The sequence below is a fragment of the Pristis pectinata genome, chromosome 12, assembly GCF_009764475.1.
Source record: "Pristis pectinata isolate sPriPec2 chromosome 12, sPriPec2.1.pri, whole genome shotgun sequence".
Lineage (NCBI taxonomy): Eukaryota > Metazoa > Chordata > Chondrichthyes > Rhinopristiformes > Pristidae > Pristis > Pristis pectinata.
Genome location: NC_067416.1, coordinates 14,365,649 through 14,390,198, shown reverse-complemented (window position 1 = coordinate 14,390,198; position 24,550 = coordinate 14,365,649). Strand labels below are relative to the sequence as shown.

The 24,550-nt window shown below is 39.9% G+C and overlaps 1 protein-coding gene across 1 annotated transcript in view; it reads right to left on the bottom strand.

The window, feature by feature from the left end:
* The window catches only part of gfra1b (gdnf family receptor alpha 1b), a 162,527-nt gene that overhangs the window by 2,699 nt on the left and 135,278 nt on the right, over nucleotides 1–24,550 (bottom strand). The window contains exons 5-7 of the mRNA XM_052027727.1: nucleotides 16,054–16,163; nucleotides 13,912–14,046; nucleotides 10,572–10,759 (exon numbers count right to left, since the gene is read on the bottom strand). Coding sequence (XP_051883687.1) covers nucleotides 10,572–10,759; nucleotides 13,912–14,046; nucleotides 16,054–16,163 — 433 coding nt within the window. The remainder of the gene's footprint in view (nucleotides 1–10,571; nucleotides 10,760–13,911; nucleotides 14,047–16,053; nucleotides 16,164–24,550) is intronic.

The following is a 24,550-nucleotide window of genomic DNA, read 5'->3' as shown; positions in this document are numbered from 1 at the left end:
TACACCAGGCCTCTCCTACAATCCAGATTGGATCTGTTACTTCTGGGTTTTTCTTTACGATTCTTTATGAGAGAATCGGCGGCAAGGCCTAGCATTTATTCCCCTAATTGCCTGATGAGGTTGCGGTTGGTCACCTTTGTGAATTGCTGGAGTCCACATGGTGAAGATAATCATGTTGTACAGCCTGGAAACAGGCCACTTGGCCTGACTTGTACAAGATGACCAAGATGTCTATCTATGCTAATCATATTTTCCTGCATTTGGCATATTGCTCTATTTCTTTCCTATCCATGTACCTGCCCAAGTGCTTAATAAACACTGTGATTGTATCTGCCTCTGCCAACTCCTCTAGCAGCTCGATCCACATACCACCCTCTGTGTGGAAAAACTTGTCCCTAAGGTCTCTTCTAAATATTTTCCCTCTCACCTTAAATCTATGTCATCTAGTTTTACACTCCCTTGTAAAAAGTCTATGACCATATACCCTGCCTATGCCCCTCATAATGTTATAAACCTTTATAAGATCACCTCCTCAGCCTCCTGCTCTCCAGTGAAAACAATCCCAGCTTGTAACTAATCTTTCCTTGTAACTAAATCCCTCTATTCCAGGCAACATCCTGGTGAATCTCTTCTGCACTCTTTCTAGTGCTACCACATCCTTTCAATAATGTGGTGATCAGGACTGCACACAATATTCCAAGTATGGTCTAACCAATGGTATTGGTTTATTATTGTCACTTGTACTGAGGTACAGTGAAAAACTTGTCTTGCATACCAATCGTACAGGTCAATTCATTACACAGTGCAGTTACATTGGGTTAGTACAGAGTGCATTGATGTAGTACAGGTAAAAACAATAACAGTACAGAGTAAAGTGTCACAGCTACAGAGAAAGTGCAGTGCAATAAGGTGCAAGGTCACAACAAGGTAGATTGTGAGGTCATAGTCCATCTGTCACAGTCCAATGTCTTGTACAGATGCAACATTATGTCTCAGCTCTTGCCTTCATAGGCAACAGTATTGAGCACAAGCAAGCCAAGTGCCTTCTTCACTACCCTATCCACTTGTATCGCCATTTTCAGGGAGCTATGAACTTGCACCCTGAGGTTAATGCTTCTAAGGTTCCTGCCATTTACCGTATATGTCTGGCCAGTAGTAGACAACCCAAAATGCATTACCTCACATTTGTCTGGATTATATTACATCTGCCACTGATCCACCCAACAGTACAAGAGTGTTGTTTGGTAGAGAGGGCTAGGAATTTGCCCGCTCTGTGATGTAGTGTAGTGTAAGTCTGGATAATATGTGCGCTGAAGGGGAAGTTTGAGGTGTTGGTTTTTCTATGTGTTTGGTGTTGTCCTTGACCTTCCAGTTGATGGAATTTACAATTTGGAAAGTGTTGTTAAAGGGTTGGTATAGTTCATTCTATAGGTAGAAAACACAGCAGCAGCAATACGGAGAGTGAAAAAATGTTTCATGTTTTAGATGGTATGTTTCATCCTGGATGTGCTGAGCTGCTTCAGTGTTGGACTTGCATTCATCAGGCAAGCAGAACCTATTCCACTTGTCTGCTCACCCAAGATGATGGGAAATGTTTGCTGTGTCTGGTGCAGAGTCATTTGCTGCGTGGCACCTGGCTTCTGATCTGCTCTTTCTTATATGGCTGGTTCAGTTAAGTTTCAGATCAGTGGTGGATCTTGGATCATTGATGGTTATGAATTTGGCCATCATAATGTAATTGTCAAGGGGAGATACTTAGACTCTCTCTTATTAGTATTGGTATTGGTTTATTATTGTCACTTGTACTGAGGTACAGTGAAAAACTTGTCTTGCATACCGATCGTACAGGTTAATTCATTACACAGTGCAGTTACATTGAGTTAGTACAGAGTGCATTGATATAGTACAGGTCAAAACATCTACAGTACAGAGTAAAGTCTCACAGCTACAAAGGGAGTGCAGTGCAATAAGGTGCGAGGTCACAACAAGGTAGATCATGAGGTCATAGTCCATCTCATTGTTTAAGGGAACCGTTCAATAGTCTTATCACAGTGGGGTAGAAGCTGTCCTTAAGTCTGGTGGTACGTGCCCTCAGGGTCCAATGAAGGTGTGTTCTTAAATGGCAACAATAATGCTTCACATCAGACCAACCAGAATATTGTCAGATCTTGCTGTCTCTTGTGCACAGATTGCTTCATTATCTAAGGAGCTTTAAACAGAATTGATAACCATACAATCATCTGCCAACAACCCCACTTCGGTTTCTATCATAGTGGGAAGGTTATTGACAAAGCAGCTACAAATGGTCATGCCAAGGATACTACCCTGAGCAGCTCCTGTCGTGATCTAATAAGAATGAGATGGTTGTTATCTAATGAATAGAACCATTTTCTTTTGTACTAGGTACAACTCTAGCCTGCGGAGAGTTTTTGACTGTGAATTGACTTGACTTTTATTTGGGCTTCTTGATTTCACACTTGGTCAAATGGTATCTCGGTATTTAGGACAGTCATTCTCACCCTACCTTTTGAATTCACTATTGTTTAGGCCAAAGCTTTTATGGGTTCTAGGGTAAGTTATCCTGGTAGAACCAAAATTCAGTAGGTTATTGATGAAAAGGCAGGCTGGATCACATTGTCAGTGAGGCCTTCCATCACTTTGATCTGAATAGAATGCATTTTGTGGGCAGGACATATCAGGGCAATTTTGCATCAAGCAGATGCTAGTTTGTGGATGTGCTGGAACATCTAGTTGAGATGCAGATAGTTATGGAACACAAGTCTTCAGTGCTACTATTGCATATTGTCAGGGTTCATATCCTTTGCCTTATCCAGTATATTTAGCTATTTCTTGATGCAATTGACTGAAGACTGGCTTCTATCCACTTGGGCAACTCAGAAGGAAGCTGAGGTGGATCACTCACTCCACACTTCTGCCAGTGCCATCTATCCTTGTACGTTATGTACATTGTAAATGCATCACAACTTGTTACACTTTGTGGGGAAAAAAATCAACCAATGTTTTTTTGAGTTGAAGTTTGGGGTATAAGTCTTCAATTGCAACCTACTACACGCAATCCACCTAGAAACGGCATCTGACAACTTTTAGCAGTGCAAATCTTCTTAATGTAAAAATCATCATTAAATTCAAATATAAATCGGGGACTGGCAGAAACTGATGTTATATCAGTTGCTCCTGCATTTGTAAAACTTGAGTAGCAGTTCTAAGTGGGTCCACAAAAATACTGCAAGTTATTGGCAGCCTGTGTTACCACTTCCATAGTGCACCTGGATTTGCTATCACTTCTGCCTCCAGTTTACTAGCCTCTACCTGCCACTCAACTCAGTGTCGTACCTGGTTGGAACAGGGTGAGGCCTCAGTGACCTAAAGGAGAATAACTGATGCAGTCTACAGTTCATCAGTTCCTCACAAATGAGGCCGAAGACCTAATTTCAATCACATGATATTTAAGAGAATACCAAGTTATTTTTTCTATATCTGTGAGCATGTGCTAAACTCACAACACCTCAGCATTGCAAATTTTTAAGTACACTTTAGCATAGACTCATGGAGTAATACAGCATAGAGGCTATCTGACCCTAACAGCTCCCTTAATGAACAACCAGGTTAGTCCCACTTCCGCACTCATCATCCTACAATTGTTTCTCCAAGTATTTCTCCAGTTCCCTTTTAATAGGTTCCACTTGAGTTGTTTCCATCAGTCTATGAGACAATGGATTCCGAATACAGCACCTCTACATCCTCAGGAGATTAAAGAAATTTTGCATGACCCTCACCAATTTTTATAGATGCACCAGAGAAAGCATCCTATCCGGATGCATCACATCTCAGTATGGCAACTGCTTTGCTCAAGACCGCAAGAAAGTGCGGAGAGTTGTGGACACAGCTCAGCACATCATGAAAACCAGCCTCTCCTCTATGGACTGTGTCAACACTTCTCCCTGTCTCAATAAAGCAACCGACACAATCAAGGACCCCTCCCACCCCAGACATTCTATCTTCTCCCTTCTGCCATCAGGCAGAAGATACAAAAGCCTGAAAGCATGTACCACCGGCCTCAAGGACAGCTTCTATCCCGCTGTTATAAGACTATTGAATGTACCTCTTGAATGATAAGATGGACTCTTGACCTCGCAATCTACCTCGTCGTAGCCTTTGCACCTTATTGTCTGCCCGTGCTGCACTTCCCCTGTAACTGTAACACTTTATTCTGCATTCTGTTATTGCTTTTCCCTTGTACTACCTCGATGTGCTGATGTAATAAATTGATCTGTATGAACGGTATGCAAGATAGGTTTTTCACTGTACGTCAGTGCAATTGACAATAATAAACCAATTCCAAATCCAACTTCTCCTGTATCTCCATGTAACTGTAATCCCTCATCTCTGGAAGCATTCTTGTAAATTCCTTCTGAAGCTCTCACAATATCTTCACGCATTGGTAAAGTGTGGTGCACAGAATTGGACACAGTATGATGGCTGTGACTGAACTAGTATTTTATATAGGTTTGTAATAACTTTCTAGCTTTTGTAAATTATACTTCAATTTAGTGTCCTTCCATTTTCTACTCTCCATAAATTTGATAACATCACAAACTCTGCAACTTGTACCATAGCCTGCACAGCCATGTTCACCCATCACTACAGGCTCACTGACCTACATTGGCTACCTTTTAATCATTAACTCAATTTTAAATTTTTTTCTTCTCCCTTCATAACCACGCTCCCTCCCCCCTCCCCCCCCATCTGAAACTTCCCTTAGCCCCAAAATACTGAATTATTTGTACCATCATTTTCATTTCTGGCATCAACATCCCTCACTTAAATCATCCCACCTTCGGTTGTCCTGAGCTCTCGAATTTCCTCCTGAACTCTCTTTGCTTCTCGTTTATCCTACTTCCCTTAAGATACTCCTTTAAATCTGCTTTAATGTCCCATTAATTCCCCCATTGTTGAAGTTTGCCTGATAATACTCCTGTGAAGCATCTTGGAATATTTTAATGTCTTAAAGGCACTATATAAATGTAAATTTTTGTGACAACTCGAGGCCTTTTGACTCAGACATCAGTACTGCAATTGACCCAAGGCTGCCACCTTGAGATTAATATCATAAGATTCACTACATTTATAAATCATTTTCCTGATTGTATTAACATTACACCCTCTATGCCTCTACTCTTTAATCTGTCTGTTTAGTGAAAAGTAGGTGGGAATGCTTCCGTGGTGAGTAATGTGCTACAAATATTCGATTACATTTGGTATTCTTAGTAATTATTTCAGTGGGGGAGAGATCCGCCAGGAGTTATCACAAGGAGTGTTGGACCGATGTTAAATCGAGCTCTCATTGTTTGAAATGAACACATAGTTATTTTTATCCATTGTTTTTGCTGTCTGTGGAGCAGACAAATCGGGTGATTGTTGGTGTCCTGCCATAAAGCAGAGCATCAATTTGCAATACCTCAACACTGCTCCTTGCTTGCAAATTTTCAGCATGGAAGAAATCCATGTGGCAAATAGCCTGACAATTGCAAGCGTATAAGTATCTTTGATAAGGTAATATTACATTGGCAATGGTCATAGAGAGGAAAGGAGGAAGTTGAAGCTGGAAGCTAGTTACATTCTTGCTCTCTTTCCTACTCATTCACTCGCTAGCACATGGATATGTAGTCAAGCACAAAACATTCACACAGGGTATATTACCATCTGAGCACTGTGTAAAAGGAAGTCTTGCAGGCAAACTTGGAACTTGTTCCTGTTCAGTCCTTGCAGGTCTGTAAAAGCAGGCAGAGCCGGAGAACAAGCCAACAACTCACTCACTCAATTTCACTTGAGTAACAACACAGAAGACCTCTCTACATTCATGCCTTGTGTGATGGGCACACCTCCCTATCTCCCCACTGGAAGGACGGTGAAATAGGGCTGGGGGTGTGCGAGGAGGAATGGGCAGTGTTGCCTAAATGGTCTCTCAAGGTATCCTGTCAGAAGCAATAGTTCAGCACACCTGGCAGGAAATTATTGCTGGGCCCATGTCAATGAACAGACCCTTTTCCTTTCCTCCCTCTTCTGGCAACTGCCATTTGCAACCAGAAACTTAAAACCCACTGGTCTTTGGAGCCTTACTGTGATTCAATAGGCTTCACCCCAGGAGATAAAGTGGCCCTATTGTGTTTCTACTTGTTCTTTGCAAAGAGCTGTCCACAAGATAATTTACTGCCCTGCTTTCTCCCATTGGATCTTATCTTTCCCTGCCTTTGTTCCCTTAAAAGCTGCAATATCCCCTGTTCTTCCACTCTGTGACAAAGTACTCTATGCTTTGATAAATGCATTGCAGTAAAAAAGTTCTCTCTGCTATTCTTGCTCTCTTGGTAGCTACAAGAAAAAATATTCTTTATCTATTCATGAAGGAGCTCCCTTTTCATTTACTTTCCTACTAGCACTCACTCTCACTGGGCAGCAGTAACACTGGGAATGCTCTAAAGATCAGACTTGAACATAAATTGTTATACAAGTTTTGCAGAATACATACTATAGCTAGTAAAGTTCACAGAATTTTGTCACCCACCACAGGCAAACATAGAAATTAGTTGGGAACTAATGGAACTAATTGAATGGAAGACTTTCTTGTTCCCATATTCGATCAATGCTATCCATTATTAAAAAAACAACCTCATTTGTGCACTACAATGCATTAGAGCAACCCACTTAATGTTAAACAGGCTTGAGGTGCAACCCAACATATGATAACCACCATATTCCTCCAGCCACTAAAACAACCATTTTATCATTCTCAAGATGTGCATGTTGCTGGCAATGTTGCCATTTTTTGTCTACTTTTAATTGCTGCTGAACTGGGGAGATGGTTATAAGTCAACACATTGGTGGGTGAATGGAGGCTGGACTAGATAATGATGTCTGTGTTCCTTAACTTTAAGACATAAGAGAATCAGATGGGTTTTTAAGATAATCCAATAGTTTCATGGCTAGCATTACTAGCTTTTTAAAAATATTTCAAGTTTTTATTGCATGAATTTAAATCCCCCTCTGTTTCCAATGTGTAATTTGAACATGCCTCTAGATCAATGCTCCAAGATTTTGGTGCTAGTCCAGTCATTTAATAATGATTCAATTGTTTTATTCTTAAAAGTAAGCCGGCTGGATTTTATAATTTGACAACTCATATCTTTTGTTCTCTAATTGTCCTTTGATTTTATTTTCAGTTCTCTGCTAATATTATCATCCTGCCATCAGCTAAATTACTTGGTGATTTTAATAGCAAAATTAACATCAAGCTTTGGTATGGTTTTAAAGATTCCTGTTGTATTGTGCTATGTTGCCCTAGTGTAGTCTGATAGAGATCTTGACAACTTGACAATGTTATTTTGTTCGCATTCTTACTGAATCCAATGAAAATACACTGAGCCATGTGAACAAAGCAGTGGTCAGCTGGACATGGTTTTTAAAATGTCACAATAACATTATTAATTTTTATTCAAACATTACTGTTCTGGCATGCAAAAATTATCTCTCTTGCTTTTGGTTTAGGGTACAACCTAATCATGTATACTTAGGAACTCTAAGTACAACAACCATTTTGATCCACCTAATTCACAAGAGTACAGTAATTTACTTTAAATCTTAAGTCATTTAAAACTTACCAGTAAGAGATTATCTTAATATCTGTTATATGTTTGCTTTGACCATGTTAACAAGTTATTGAAGTGCTGGTGGCAAGAAGGATGACTGTTACTTTGAGAACATCAGTTTTACCTCATTAGCTGCATTCTTCATTGTTCGACTATTGCTGTGTTGTTCATTTGCTCGACTCACTGATACCAAGTTGCAGATTAGACAGAATTTTCTGCATTTCAATCTTAACAAGACTCACCTCATCTAAAATGTTGCTTTTCAAATATTAATCCTATCAATTTCTTGGCCATTTAATCAGGCTGAGACGAGATTCACATCTTTATCAAGGCTGATTTTTGTTTTAAACTTCATGACAATCCATCACAAAACAGTCCACTTTCAACTGATTTCTCTGACTTCTGGTAACCGCTCGCCTCTGTCCCCCAACCTTTGTTTTCCCTTATCCCTCAGGCCCCATTACCCCTTCTCTTTCTACTCCTCTGCCTTCACGACCTACCCATCACCCACATCTTCCTCTCTCTGGTTCTCCACCTCCTTCCTTTCATTCTATGATTCACTGTCCTCTCCTATCAGATTCCATCTTTTTCAGCCCTTTGCCTCTTCCACCTATCACCTCCCAGGTTCTCACATCATTCCCACTCCCAACATTCCCCACCCACCTATCTTTCCCACTCACCTGGATTCACCTATCACTCACCAGCTCATGCTCCTCTCTCCCCTCTCCCCACCTTCTTATTCTGGCTTCTGCCTTCTTTCTTTCCAGTCCTGATGAAGGGTCTCAGCCCGAAATGTTGACTGTTCATTTCCCTCAATAGGTGCTGCCTGACCTGCTGAGTTCCTCCAGCATTTTGTGTGTGTAGCCCACTTTCAACTCTAGAATTGACCAACTCATTCACAGGACTATGGGGAAAGAGTAGGGGAGTAAAGTAATTGGATGCTTCTCTCAAAGTTCCAGCAAGGGATCAATGAAATGTACTGCTTCCTTCAGAGCACTTAGAACAAAAGAAAAACAAAAATCAGTTTCCACTCTATGTCCATCAATGCTGAATCCCTCAGTAATACCTTTGTTCTCCCATGACATAGCTTCTCTGATGCCTATCTCATTTACCTGCCGAATTCCATCATACAGTGCTCTTTTACATCAAGAATCTACAGCCTGCGTTCCTTGCTACAGTAAACCTCAGTAGTGCATAACTCATGCCCCTGACAATCTCCACTGTTTCACCATCTCCAATATATTGGCATCAAAACCTTTCAGGATTTCATTCCACCCTTTGTCTGAAATGCTATGTTCCTTATTTATTTGTTCAAGCGATATGAATATTGCTGGTACTGTGGACATTAATGGTCTATCTCTAATGGCCTCTGAAATGAAGAGGCAGTTGAGAATTAACTGCATGGGTGGATTCTGGAATTACATAAAGGCCAAACTAGGCTAGGATAGCAGATTTCCTTCCCTGAAGAACTACGCAGGCAGTCCTCAGGTTATGACAGGATTCTATTACCGAGAATTGTTTGTAAGTCAGAAAGGAACAAAACAGTGGGAGGGAGAGGATCACAGAAAGCAGGAGAGCAAGCAGGTGTGGGAAGAACGGCTGCCAGCTGGCCTCACTGACTCAGTGAGTGACCGAGTGAGTCTGCTTAGCGCCCCCAGCTCTGCTCGGCTCAGCCCAGCCCCTGACTGGTGGGGAGGGAAGGCAAGCAGAAATGAGCCGTTGCCATCCAGCAGAAGATCCCTGCAGCAGCTGGCAAATCCATCCCATCCATCCTACAGGTCTCCCCAAATGCTCATTTGTATGTATGAGGTGTACATATGTTGGGCACTTGTGACCAGGGGAGATTGTTTTCTCATTGATTGTGCCTTTGGCTTTTCCTTTGCTTCTGACTTCCCATTTAATGGGATAGTCTTGCTGTGCTTGAGACTTCACAACAGTATAAATTATTGAATTAACATGGTTGGAACCTACATGTTGATTTGAAAGAGTAAAAGTAGCCAAATCCCTCTTCAATTTGCTCAGTGATCTAAGAGTAACCTTGAGAATAATTGATATTCACAAAAATGAGGTGCACTGTAAGTGATAAATCCTCCCCACTGAAAATTTACCACGCTGAAAAATGCTATCTTTTTTGTAACAATATTTCAGTATATTCTATTGCACGTGTAATTTGATGGATATTTAATACAATTTTTTTTACTTCCACTTTCAATTGCATTACATACCTATATCATTATTTATTATTTTTATTTTTTGGAAACACATGGGTCCTGATATTTATACTGCAAGTCAAATATAACTGAATATCATTGTATATAAATATTTCATTTTGAATGCATTACAAATAATATATTTTGCCATGTTATTTTTCAATCTTTCTCATTTCAAGAACCTGACTTTTACATGGTGGTACTGAAACCATGTTGTCATTAAAGAGCAATTTTCTTCTGAATATACTGTGAGTGTAGGCGGTGTGTTCAAATTCCTTTTTTGAGGAGATGGAAAGGTGAGTGTTTTTACTTAATCAGGTCTTAAGTCTCATAATAAGAGTCACATTGAACAATGGGCTAGTCTCTGCCATTAAATCAGTCCTCGCACAGATTGTCATAACAATAACCACGCAGCATTTCTGCTTCTCATCTTAACATGGAGCAGAAGCAAAAAACTAAGCCAGCAACAGATTATTGTAGTTTAGCAGTTTCGTCTGCATTGCCAGTGTGATTGCTGATTAGATCTGATCGGACGAGTTGGGAAATTATTGAATGTCTTATGTTATCACTTCAACATTTTAAGAGGTAGATGTGAGGATGCTATTTCATGCTAATTAAGTAACATTTCTATTTCCTTATCACATTTGCTCTTGATAATCATGTAGATAATGATTGGTTTCCAACAGTAACCCCATACCTGTAAATTTGCACACAAAGGAAGAATGCTCTCGTCGTCGACTGAGTTGATTTCATTGGCATGGCTCACCGACTCAGTATTAGGTTGTGATGTATACTTCTGTTTGATTGTGGTTTGGGTTGGCGCAGGGGGTATTAACTGCCAAACATTCATATCAGTGCCATTACCAAATGCGAGTATGGCATTTTCTGTAGAATAAAACAATGAATAGGGAAAACATGATATAAATACACAAGTTTGAAGAGAAGAAACACATTTTAATTTCTTTACTATAAATGTCATTTACTTAAATTAACTCCTAATAAATATGTAAGGAATATATTACGTTTGGAATATAAACCTGTTTACTCAGTTAAGGGTGTCACTAAATCATATGTGACTAATGTTAGTTGACAAAACAAAGATGAGAACAAGTGTCAGAATTGGCATTTTCTTGCATTGCCTATTCCCACATAATTTTCTCCTTCAGATGAGATACCAGACAAGATGCTTTCCAACACATTTTCCAAGATGTCACTGGAGAATAATCAGAAAAAAAATCAAAGGACAATTCTTTCTCTGTCTCATAACCTCGGCATCACCTTGATGGAATCAACACAATTAAGCATTAAAATTATGAACCTTCTAATGGAGGTATGTGGTAATGGAGTGGATAAATTGCTGGACTAGTAATCCAGAGGCTTGGAATAACAATCCAGAAATCCAAATACAAACCTCATTATGGCAGTTGTGGAACAGTCATTGGAAAGGATTACCACAGAACAACTGGATTATAAAAACTCGTGGTTCATTTGATGTTTTATGTCTGACTCCTGCTCCACCGATGTGGCTGGCTGACCTTTAACTCTCTTCTGAAACACCCAATCCTTTGTACTATTGCTGCTACTGTGAAAGAGTGAAAGGGAAAAAAAAACTGGATGGACTGCTTGGCATCGACCTAGGTACTAGCCCAGAAATTTGCAGACCTTCTGACTAACATTTGGGAACTGATGCCTAAGTTGGGAGAGCTATTCCAGGCTATAGTTCTCACAGAATTATGCCTGCCAGTCCCCTCCATCACAATCCAGTCAGAGATTGTGCACCAAGGGGAAAAGGCTCATGGTTGGAGTCATATCTCGTATTAAGGAAGACGGTTGTGGTTGTTGGAGTTTAATCATCCAATTCACCGGACATAGGGAAACAAAGGACTACAGATGCTGGAATCCAGATGAAAAACAATATGATGCTGGACGAACTCAGCTCCCTGGCCTGCTGAGTTCCTCCAGCATCATAGTGTTCTTCATCTTCAATTCGCATGGCATCATTGCAGGTGTTCCTCAGGGCAGTGTCCTTGGTACAACCATCTTCGGCTGCTTTATCAATAACCTTCATTCCATCCATCCAGAGTAGGGATGTTCACTGATCATTGCACAATGTTCAATTCACTTGCAACCTTCCAGCAAATGAGGCAGTCTATACCTACTTGCAGCAAGATCTAAACATGTTTGAGGCATAGGCTATAAATAGCAAGTAACTCCTGTGCCACAAATCTGGCAAGAAATGACCACATTTAACAAGGAAGTGTCAAACAACCTACCCTTGATATCCTATGGCGTTACCATCACTGAGACCCCACCATCAATACGCCAGCGGTCACCACTGACGAGAACGCAAGTGGATCAAAAATACCATGGCTAAAAAAGCAGGTCAGAGGCTGGATATGCTTTGGTGATTAACTCACCTTCTGACACCTCATATATCATCTCCAAGGCACATCAAGAGTGTGATGGAATACTCTCCATTTGTATGGATGAGCACAGTTCCAATAATACTCAAGAAAGTTGAGGCCATGCAATGTAGAGCTGCTGTCTCACAGCTTCAGTGACTCAGGTTCAATTCTGACTTCTGCTGCTGTCTGTGTGGAGTTTGCATGTTCTCCCTATAATTGTGTGAGTTTCTCCTGGGTGCTCCAGCTTCCTCGCACATCCCAAAGATGTGTGGGTTTGTAATTTATTTGGCCAATGTAAAATGTGTAGATGAGTGGTAGAATTCAGGAGGAGCAGCCGAGAACGTGGTGAGGATAAGATTAATGAAGATGGGTGCTTAATGGTCAGTGCAGTCTTGGTGGGCAAAGGGCCGGTTTTTGTCGGGTATGACTCTATCGTCATCCTGGCAAAGCAGCCTGCTTGATTGGTCCCCCATCCACCACCCGAAGTATCTATTCCTTCTATTACCATAATGCCTGTAGTATGTGACATCTACAAAATGCACTGCAGTTCTTGCCTACCTCCCAAACTCATGACCTCCACTACTACAAAGGGAAAGAGCTTCTGGCTCATGGAACCACCACTACCTGCATGTTCCCTTTCAAGTCTCACGCCATCCTGACCTGGAAATATATCACTATTGGTGAGTCTAAATCCTCAAACTCCTCCTTGGGTTCACCAGAAGGACTAAAGTGGTTCAGGAAGGCAGCTAATCACTATCCTTTCAAAAGCAACTCGCCTTGGGCAATACATACTGGCCTTTCTAGCAATGGCTCGATCCCCAAAAAGTGACTGAATTAAAATAAAAATGGAATAATTCAGTAATGCATTGAAGTGCATTTATCCGTTGATCCAAGAAAACTTATTGTATATATAAAAAAAAGTACAAAATCAAACTATAATTTAGCTTTCATTTAGGGAATCTAGACACCAATGAAACTGCATATAACTATAGTGGTATTTAGAGTTATGCAGAAAGTTGGATTTATATACTTTACAGCCATATAATAAATAAAATAATAAATAAAAAAATGTACATTTATGTTCTGATCAAATCCTGGCTTAATAAGTACAATTGGATAAGTTGAATGAACAGTGCTTTTATTTAAAAATATATATCTGCAGCAGCAAACACTTCAAGGATATCCTTCGCCAGCATTACCATAAAATAGCACAGAAAAGCTGCTGCACTTTCCAATATATTGGACAAGATAAAGAAAAACGTGAATGAATCTGCTACCACATCATATTAGTATGCACATAATTAAATATAATTATTCCCACAAAATCTACAAAGCTAACTTTAAGAGTGAGACAAGCAAAAATTTATTCTCTGAGGATTGTGAATCCTTGGAATTATTTATCCCAGAGTGCTGTGGAGGCTGCATCATTCGGTATGTTCAAGGCTGGATCAATAGATTTTTGGATAAGGGGGGAGCTGAGGATTGGAAGGATCAGGCAAGGAAGTGGAGCTGAAGCCAAAACCAGATTGGCCAGTATCTTACTGAATGGCAGAGGAGGTATGAGGGGAGGGTATTACAGAGTCCTACTCCTAACTATAATGTTCTCCGTGTGTTGTACGGTGCTGAACTTACTGAAACATCTGTTGTCTTTAAAGAAGTTCTGGAACTCTTCGCACTCTTCCTTTTGGTTCCCACTCCCATTACAGGTGCACCATGGTGCCACACTGATCCCAGTTGAGTCAATGTAGTTTGGGGTGATGACAGTTCCTGTCAAGAGAAGCCAAGATCACAGTTAATGATCATTCTTTTAACTGAACACAAACTGTTATATATTCTCAGAAAAACACTTTGGCTGTCACATCAGAAGTATAAGAAAAGAAACAATAACATACAAAAATAGCAAGAAATTGCTCACCCATTACTGCTTGTCACTTTTCAGAGTCAAGCATCAATAGACCCAAGCAAGTTAAGATGGAAATTTATAGAAAATTGGAGAAGCTATCTCTCAAGCATTGTCATTTTATAATGGTTCTATGATGGAAGTATAAGCAAAGTCTCACTGCTATACATAGACAAGGATTTTATAAATTACAACACGGAGGCAAGCTATTCAGCCTAACCAGTCAGTCTCACTGCTTATTTTCCCTGCAAGCAAAAAATTCTGATCACATCTACCCATCATGTGATGTGGTAAATGTAAAGATGAAATTCTGGCCCGTGGCATGGAGCAAAACCGGGGTCATGAATATAAAACAGTCACCAGTAAATCAGAAGATCTAAAGTATAGTTTGAAGGTAGGACTTTCTGTCACAGGTAGTAATTGAGGAAATGGCATAGATGTATTTGTGAGAAACCAGGATAAGCTTGTGAAGGAGAAAACAATAAACAGATATGCTGATAGAATTAAATGATGAAGGGCAAGAGAGACAAAGGCTAATGTAGACCAGACAGTCCAAATAGCTTGTTTCTCAGCTGCAGAATTCGTCGAGCACCTTTGCTCTGTCTGCTGCAGCAGTCAAGACCTCCCATTCCCATGCGGACATGTCTATCCACAGTCTTCTCTACTGCCACGTTGAGGCCAGGCGCAGGTTGGAGGAACAACGCCTCATATTCCGCCTTAGGAGTGTCTGACCAGATGGCCTTAACATTGATTTCTCTAACTTGCGGTAACCCTACCCCTTCTTTGTCTTCCCCCCCACCCCCACACTCCTTTGTTTTTCCTTATTCCTATAGCTCCCTTCCCCCGGCTTGATGACCTGCCCATCTCCTCTCCTCCCCTCCCCCATTCTTTATTCTATGGTCCACTGCCCTCACCTACTGGATTCCTCCTCCTTCAGCCCTTTGCCTCTTCTACATATCACCTCTCAGCTTTTTACATCTCCCCCCTCCCCCACCCACCTACCTTCCCCCTCTCACCTGGACTCTCCTATCCCCTGCCTGCTTGTGCTCCTTCCCCTCCCCCCACCTTCTTATTCTGGCTTCTGCCTTCTTCCTTTCTAGTCCTGATGAAGGGTCTCGGCCCGAAACGTCGACTGTTTATTTCCCTCCATGGATGCTGCCTGACCTGCTGAGTTCCTCCAGCATTTTGTGTGTATTGCTCCAGATTCCAGCATCTGCAGAATTTCTTGTGTCTGCAGAATTATTACCATTTTCTCTTCAAATCTTTTGCTTCAACTGCTTCACAAATATTATCAGACATATTGGCATTGCTTCCACTGGAAATATTAACGTGGGAAATTAATTTTCCTTTTAAATAGTGAAAACAGTGGCAGTCCCCTGAGACTTGGAGTCCTTACATCTTGATTGAAATATCATAGATGCATACAAAAATCAATCAGGAAGGCTAATAACATAATATCCAAACTCCAATGGTTATTCACAAAGAGTGAATAAACAAACCTTGATGGTTACAGGATGTTTTGAAGTAAGTTTACTCAAAAAATAAGGGGAACCGATAGATAGTACTAGGGGCAATCATCTAAAAATTAGAACTGAGCCTTTCAAAAATAAAGAAAGGAAACACTTCTACACCAAAATGGTGCTGGAAATTTATGTCTCTTCTGTAGACGACAATTGATGCTAGTTCAATTCTTGATTTTAAATCTGAGATTTTGATAGATTTTTTTGTTAACTAAACTATTTCAGTGATATTGGGCAAAGGTAATCTATAGAGGTGGGTCCTGAATCATCCATAATTTTATTAAATCATGGTTTGGCTTCAATGACTCTGGGACACTCTGTGCAAAGCAGTATGCTCTCTATTCTAAAGCTTACCTATGAGTCCCGAATAAGCAAGTAAGCAGGCTGCATAATTCTGCCTTAAGCAGCCACTTGCGGAACGAGATTCTGGCTGACAGTTTGTGATGAAATCTGCTAGCCTTGACCTGTTAGGAAGAAAGATACAAAACATTACATTATCACATTTGCACCAAAACAGCAAGGGTATTTTGTAGTAGTGTTCAGCATTGTAGGTTGAATATATTCCTTACACTGTTTTTCAAAAATATCTTTACACTGGCAGTCCCTATACAGGTCATCAGAATATCCATTACACTCCAGAAATCCATGTTTTAATATGCAAACATATATTAATGAGGAGAAATATGGCCTTTTATAAAAAAAAGGTAGAGCTCAATTTTGAAGTATTAGCAGTCGGAAAATGCTTCTCATCAAAACGTGATTAATCTCTTGTTGACCTTCAATCTCTTTGGATTTATCACATGAATTATGGTAAATTTCTATGCCTCGGTTTTGATTTCTCTTTTTTTCTTAAAATGCTCCTGGAAATCAACTCTTTGGCCAAACATTTGGGCATATGTCCTAATAATTCAACAGATGGTTTGGTGTCAAACTGTGTTTGATTGTCTCCGTGAAACTCCTTGTGATATGATATTCAAGTTGCTATACAAGTTATCTTAGTTGTAGCTAAGATTATGCAAGCTGTGCCCTTAAAGGAACAGAACAGATAAAACCTAAAGAGGATGATTTTACCCCTCCCTGGATTGTTAAAATCATGCAATCCACTCAGCCAATTTGAAGCTGCTGATTGCAATTTTATTCCACTCAGCTGAGCAGACACCTGAAGCTGATGGGATTTCTATCTTTCTATCTATCTATCTATCTATCTATCTATCTATCTATCTATCTGTCTGTCTGTCTGTCTGTCTGTCTGTCTGTCTGTCTGTCTGTCTGTCTGTCTGTCTGTCTGTCTGTCTGTCTGTCTATCCTCCAGTACTGTACTTATTCAATTTAACATCAGCAATTTAAACAGACAGGCTGAATGTGATTCTTGCAAGGCCAATATACCAGAAACAGGTTTGATCAACAAACAAGGCCAAAATAAAATGTGCTATTCAAAACCTGTGCAAGTTTAGGAATACCAGGAGAGTTCTGTTGGCTTCCACACAGCATTCTTGCTCCATCCCCGATCAGCCAGACCTGGTACTGGCTCTTCAATTTTGCCCTTCTTTCCAGCCAGATAAAGCTGAGAAGTTGATCACTGGTACTTGGATAAGTTCAAATTGGCTGGATTTTATTCTGTACAACATAATTTTTCAAAGGGTAAATGCCCTGGGAGATAAAAATTCAGGCAGAAACAGCACAACATTCCTTTTGTTATCAAGAAGCAAAGAATTGCAGTCAACTATTACATTAACTCTGCTTCTTCAAAGATACTTCCTGACCTTTTGAGTATTTCCAGCCTTTTCTGTTTTTACAAGAGTCCGCCCAGCTGGAGACTGTCCTTAAGGAATGGCACAAGAGAGCAGGTAATACGTAATCAATCAGATTTCATACTGGGGTTATTTCACTGGTATTATTTGTTATTCCTGAGAATGCTCCATGGAATACCTACTTGATGCAAAGCTTGAAATCTTGGCTGAAATGTCAGGTTGCTGAATCTTGTGTGTGATATTGAACTTGGATATTGAAGTGGAGAACAAAACTAATATCATAAAAGTATGCCTATCATGTAGACTGCCGTTTATTTCTACAATCAGTAGAAATCTAAATACCAATTTATGAATTTGTGAAATAGCTAAATACCAACCACTTCTTACTTTACAAATGCATTATTTCCTAATGAATTGTAGCATCTATATGATTGTAAAAATTGCAAAGATGTGATAATGTAGATCGGAAAATACTGAAATTAAGAAAAAGGTCATTTTTTTCATAAATGTATTATTCTATTTTTTATTGCATTTTAAAACTCTTAAAGGCACATTGTGCAGAATATCAACTATGGCATAAGTGCGACCTGAGTTGGATTGATAGGATTGTGGTCATTTCCTCCCTTCCCTGACTCCAAACATTCATGAAGGATTGCCTTTCTTTCTGCACATTATATTTCTAAATGATGTCTGAGCACTGAATGAGTGAGTAACTTTCTCCTAGACCTTCATATGCATTTGACTGGAGCCTGCCTGTTCTCATCTGGCATTTTCTCGATAATTTCACATGATAACTTAATTTTGGAACAACTCACAAGCCAAAGAAAGAAGCATTGGGGCAGATGGCCAAAAGAGTGGTCAAGGAGGCAGATTTTAAGGAAGGCTTTAATCAAGTAAAGGTGGAGAAGTGGTGAAAATATGGGAGATAATTCCAGATCCTATATGTGGTAGGCATGGTCACCAATGGGAAGGTAAAGGAAATGGCAGATGAAATGTTAGATGGTTGTGAGCGAAAATGGGGAAGAACTGGTTAAAGGTAAAGCAATGGATGGCAGTGTTTTTGAACTAGAGTGACTACAGGTCAATAAACACAAGGATGATGATGGGTACTAAAGTTTTGGATGCTTGCAGAGGAATGGATAAAGGGAGAGCCATCCATTGCACATCTGAGTGGTATTTTCCATGTGGTTAACACAAATATGGATCATGTGTAGGTGAGGTGAGGTGAGGTGGGGTGGAGCTGAGTGATAGTATAGATGTGGAAGGCAGCAGCCTTGATGGTAGAGAAGATTTAAGGCTAAATGCTCAGTTCAGGGTTATGAAGGACACTGAGGCTGCAAACTATCCAATTCACCTTGAGATGGTGTGTAAGCAGAAGGATGGAGGAATTCATTATGGTTACGTAGATTGCTGTGGTCAGACATATGGAACCAGACATATTTTTGTCTTGATCAATACAGCAGCTTTGGGGTGGGATGAGGGCACATTGTATCAATTTAATGGATGTGTCACAATACAAATTTAAGACTAGTATCTATTTTGTAAACACTGGAAGGATAGCTAGATTATGTTGTACCATTCCTACAAAATTTTTGCCAATCGTGGTAATTTCCAATTTGATTTGCATATATTTTTTCTCTGTCTCTATAGCCTCCTCCAACCTAACAACCTTCAAAGATATCAAGGCTTTTTAATAAGGCTTCTTGCGCTCCCAATTTTATTTGCTTTATTGCTTGCAGCCATGCTTCATTTGAAGAAGATTTAAACTGTTAAATTCTGTCAGTAACCTTCTGTGCCCTACCTGCATTTCTTCGTTAACGACTCTCTATAAAATCTTTTGCTTTAACCAAGCTTTGGATCATATGTCTAATATCTCCTATTGTAGCTCAACATTGAATCATGTGAGGCTCCAGGAGACATTTCACTGTATAAACTCAAGTAGGGAAAGGCATATTTTAATTATAATTAATACATTATTAACATCTACATCACCAGATCCTTCTAAAGTGACTGAATAGCCAAATGGTTTTTAAGCTCTTGCATTATTTATTGCAGTCTGAGTTTGGTCTGTTAGGAAAGGTTAACAGTGACATGATCCCCAGTAATAGGGTCAGAAAGTGACTTTGTTATCAGTTCTACTGGAAATAACAAATTAAACCAATTGCTGTGTAAATTATTCACAAGGGTGACTCATCAGGTTTAAAACCATGGAACTTGCATATGAAACATTATTTTTAATCAAGGTGTGAATTTTTAAGAGGGTTCCATAATAAACCTGCGCCACCAATGTATTTTTGAGTGGTACAGTCTGCCTATATTATTTCCCATCAATTACTTGTCAAAAATTGCAAACTGCTTACCCTATTGGCCATTAGTCATAGTGGACTACAAGGACCAATTAGGTAAAACAAAGATAGCGGAAATATATTGGAGCTCTGTATGACACCTAAATAGCCCACCTCTAATCAATCATTCTATGAGCAATAAAAATGAATTATTGATTTTAAATTAACCAGTAGTATAAAGAATTAAAATTATAGTCTCTTCAATCTGAAAGACTTGCAAGTCATTAAGACGATTCAGTCCAGGAAATTAATTAAAGTTTTATCATTGAGGGTGAATTGAAAGAAGGTTACATTGCTAGCAAAATATCGATTCATTCACAGTGTTTAATATCTAGAGGTCAATGAATTTATTGTACAAACAAAGAGTAACAACAGCACGGAACTACATTTTTAATTAATGTGTTTTTCTCCTGTTTTTTCCCCCATGGGTGTCACTTGACTCCACATAAATCAGCTTGCAAGAGGAGGAATGGATACTTTGGATAGTTCGTTATTTCATTAATGTGCTAGGAAATCAGCTGACAACTGATGAAATTTCATTGGATTACAGCTGGCTGGATATATTTTTTCTTCCTCATATGATAAGATATCTTTATTAGTCACATGTACATTGAAACACACAGTGAAATGCATCTTTTGCATGGAGTGTTCTGGGGGCAGCCTGCAAGTGTCGCCATGCTTCCAGCACCAACATAGCATGCCCACAACTTTGTAACCCATACGTCTTTGGAACGTGGGAGGAAACTGGAGCACCCGGAGGAAACCCACACAGACACAGGGAGAACGTACAAGTTCCTTCCAGACAGTGGCCGGAATTGAACCCAGGTCGCTGGTGCTTTAATAGTGTTATGCTAACCGCTACACTACTGTGCCTGCCCTGTACATGATAATACTTATGAATATATGATGAAATAACATAGAATAGCAAAGCCTATATTCACGAAACAGAGTCATTATTGAATAGTCATTAATTATCTGTAATTTCTCACGGCTTTCTACCTTTGGCTTAACTTCTTCAAGTTTTTTTCCTTCTGTTCTTTCAGTCCTCCCCCATCACTCCACATATAACCACAGAACAGTATAGCATGGTAATAGCTCATGTGGCCAATAATTCTATACCTTTGCCTTTCTCCCATTCCCTCCCTAAACCATTCCCCTATCAAGTGACATAGGGATCAATTACAACATTGCCAGCTCAGTTGGTGGGCCATTAAAATAAATCAATTTGACATAATTAATGCTGAATTCTATTTAACAATTACTCACTAAGTCCTTCATAAATGCTGACTTTGATTTTGTTGTTTTATTTCACCAACCTATCATGTTCTAAACCTGAAAATGCATGCACTACTTGGAAAGAGAAAAATAGATCTGGCTGGTTTCTCGGTGCATTAATGAAATAACAAACCACCTAATGTATTTGTCATTTTTTTGTTGCTTGCTGTTATAAATAATGTACTTATTTAGTTTGAAATAAAAACAGGAATTGTTGGAGACACTCAGCAAGTCAGGCAGTGTCTATGGAGAATGTGGAGGGTGGAGAGAGAGAGAGACTGAGACAGTGAGAGAGAGTCTGAGACCTGACTCACTGGAAATACCATTTTCAAGGGACTCTCAGCTTCAAGTACTGTAAATCAGTCATTAGGATCAATGCTGTACTGTATTACCAAGAGATATTAGAGCCTGCTTGGTTTGTGGTTTTGTTTCTCTTATTCACCTGATTAAGATTTAACAAATTTACAGATTGTTGAGGGACATCTGGTGTGAGAAGACCACCAGCTTCAGCACCTACAACTGGATCGGCTGCGGTTGTGCTTATTGCAGATGGAGGTGAATGGGGCAGCTTAGGCAAGGCCTCAAGGCTTGAGCCACCCAATTGGATACAGCAGAAAGCTGCAGTTCTCAGGCAGACTGCCATTGATTTATGCAGCCTCCCATAACGTGGTCTGCTGCCTCCTGGGCCAGATGGCAAAAGTTCAACAGAGGCTGTCAAACTTATCGCCATCCTTAAGTTTTTTCTTGCCTCAGCCTCTTTCTTGGCATTTTCTGATCTGCAGTGCATTGTTATATCACCAATGCCCTCATTGCAAACCCAATACATCACCATTTCTGACATTACTTTTGCAATTCCAGCACTGGCTCATGTTGTTCCTATCTGAGACATCAGGAGTTGCACTCTTGCAACCATCATGGTACCAGAAACTGAGCCAGGAGATTTGATCAACTTAAAAGATCGTCACTCAATTGCCGTTCTGTGACACCAAGTCTGTGCTGGTTCTCTGGCAAGAATTAAAAACTTTAATCAATGAACAGTCATCCATTACTTCACTCATTCCAGGAAATTAATAGGATGGTTGCCTTGGAACACCATTAAAAGACTGATGACATTCCTCCAGCAACTTGCCCTGCCTGAACAGCTTGGGTATGATCAGATCTGCGGGACAACTAGGAACATTATTGATCATGCTACCCCACAACTGCAACAAATGACCGAGTAAGTCTGCTTCTGCACGCTGTGCTACATTGTAATTCATCAAGAACTGCTTTTGGCATTGGTAGAACAACAAAATAGGATCATCATTTCATGAGGAAGATTTTGGTAAATTGGGATGGTGATTCGTGATGGGCTGTGAAAGTGGAATGTAGGGAAGCAAAAGAATAAGGTTGAAAGAGGTTGACCAATAAAGCAGCACTTCTGGTGACCTGATCATTCTTCTTTACTGACACTTGCTTAAAAATCTTTCATTAACAATCACTGTTACACCCCTATAACTTCTACATGAATGGTATATGACAACAGACTCAAGAGCATAGGGAAAGATGCTTTGCCTTGACTAATGTGATAGAAGTGGTAAGGTTAATGCCAGACACAGCAATTTCTTTGCTTTTATTTGTCACCTGAGTGCCAGTCAAAAGTTAAATTGAAACAGAATATACTCAGCAGGACAGGCAGCATATGAGCAAGCTGAGTTAATGTTCCAGTTCAATGATCTCAAAGATGTTGGAGACATGACAAATTTTAAGTAAGTACAGAAGCAGGGATAGGAGGACAAAGAAAAAAAATGAAAGTTCTGTCATAGGGTGGTGGGCAGGAGAGATTAAAGGAGATGTTGGCACAACGCAAAAAGGACAAGTAAAGAAACAAAGGATGAGTCTAGATGAGGTTCAAGTGGGATTAGTGAGAACATTGGACAGAGTTTACTTCAGCGATGAAGCAATGCTGTTTCCTGCTAGATTTGAAGAAGTGTCCTCAATGATCTGAGGATCTTGGGTGTGGATTTTGTCTTTCACAATGTCAGACGTTATCATTAGTTATAGATCTCTGGTATCTAACAAGAGTAATGCCATCAAGCTGACCGAGCACTGAATCACCCTGAAGAATTCTTACAGACAGCAACTTTATAGGCATATATAAGATTAAGGGAGAGGCTGAAATGTTCTAAACTTTAAAAATTAATTAACATATGTTTTATAATTGAGTAAGACATGAAACTTTGAAATAATAATCTGAAGGAATCTGAAGCTCTGCTGCTTCACAGTGTGATGGACCTGATTTCAATCCTGTTACCAGGTGCTGTTTGTGTGGAGTTTGCACATTCTCCCTGTGACCTTGAAGGCTTCCTTCAGGTGCTCTGGTTTCTTCCCAAATCCCATCAGCATGCAGGTCGGTTACCTGGCTACTGTGGGTTGCCACTAGTGTAGGTAAGTGGCAAAGAGATCAAAAGAGGAAGGTATGTGTGAGAAAATAAATTGCAGAGCCTCATCCAACAAGATATAAACATTTTCAGTGTTTTGCTATGGTAAGTATGGTTTGTAAATAGTTGAGCTTCACAGTGAGTACGATGGACAAGGCAACAGGGAGAGTAGGGAAACCACCGTTAATGATGTCCGAGTTTTCACATTTAACCGTGCATGTATGTAATCTGGAAACAAAGAATGTAAGAAACAGAAGCAGGAGTGGTTCCCACTTACTCTACTATTGAATAAGATTATGGCCAATATTTTACCTTTGCATATTTCTGCACCAGCCCAACATCGTTTAGCTATCTTAATATCCAAAAATTTAAGAATTTCTTTTTTTTAATGCTCAACAACTGGGCATCCACAGACCTCTTGGGCAGACAATTTCAAAGATTCCTTCCTGGTGAAGACATTTCTTCTCATTTTGAACTATCTAAATCGTCAAGCCCCATAAGAACTTGGTCTTTTTCAGAAAGGTCACATCTCATTTTTCTAAACCCTAGACACGATAGGCTCAGTCTTATTAAACTTTCTTCATAGAATAACCCTTCCATTTCAGGAATTAATTTGGTGAAAGACCATTGCATGCCCATTACTGCTGGTATGTTCTTCTTTAGGTAACAAGACCAAGCCTGTGTGCATTGCTTCAGCTGTGGTCTCATCAGGGCCTATATAATTGCAGCGAGACATCTTTACCCTTGCACTTGAATCCCCTTGTAATAAAGACCAACATACTATTTGGTTGCTTAATTGCTTGCTGTACCTGCTTGTCCATCAAGGTCTCTCTGAACACCACTGTACAATCTTACCATTTAAAGGATACACCATTTTTCTATTTTTCAATCTAAAGTGGATAAATTCACATTTTCCCACATTGCGTTCCATTTGTCACGTCCTCGGCCATTCGCTGAGCCTGTCTGCATTCCACTGGGGTCCCTCTGCATCCTCCTCACACTTGCCATCCAGCTTTGTATCACCAGCAAACATGGATATATTAAACTTGGTGCCCTTACC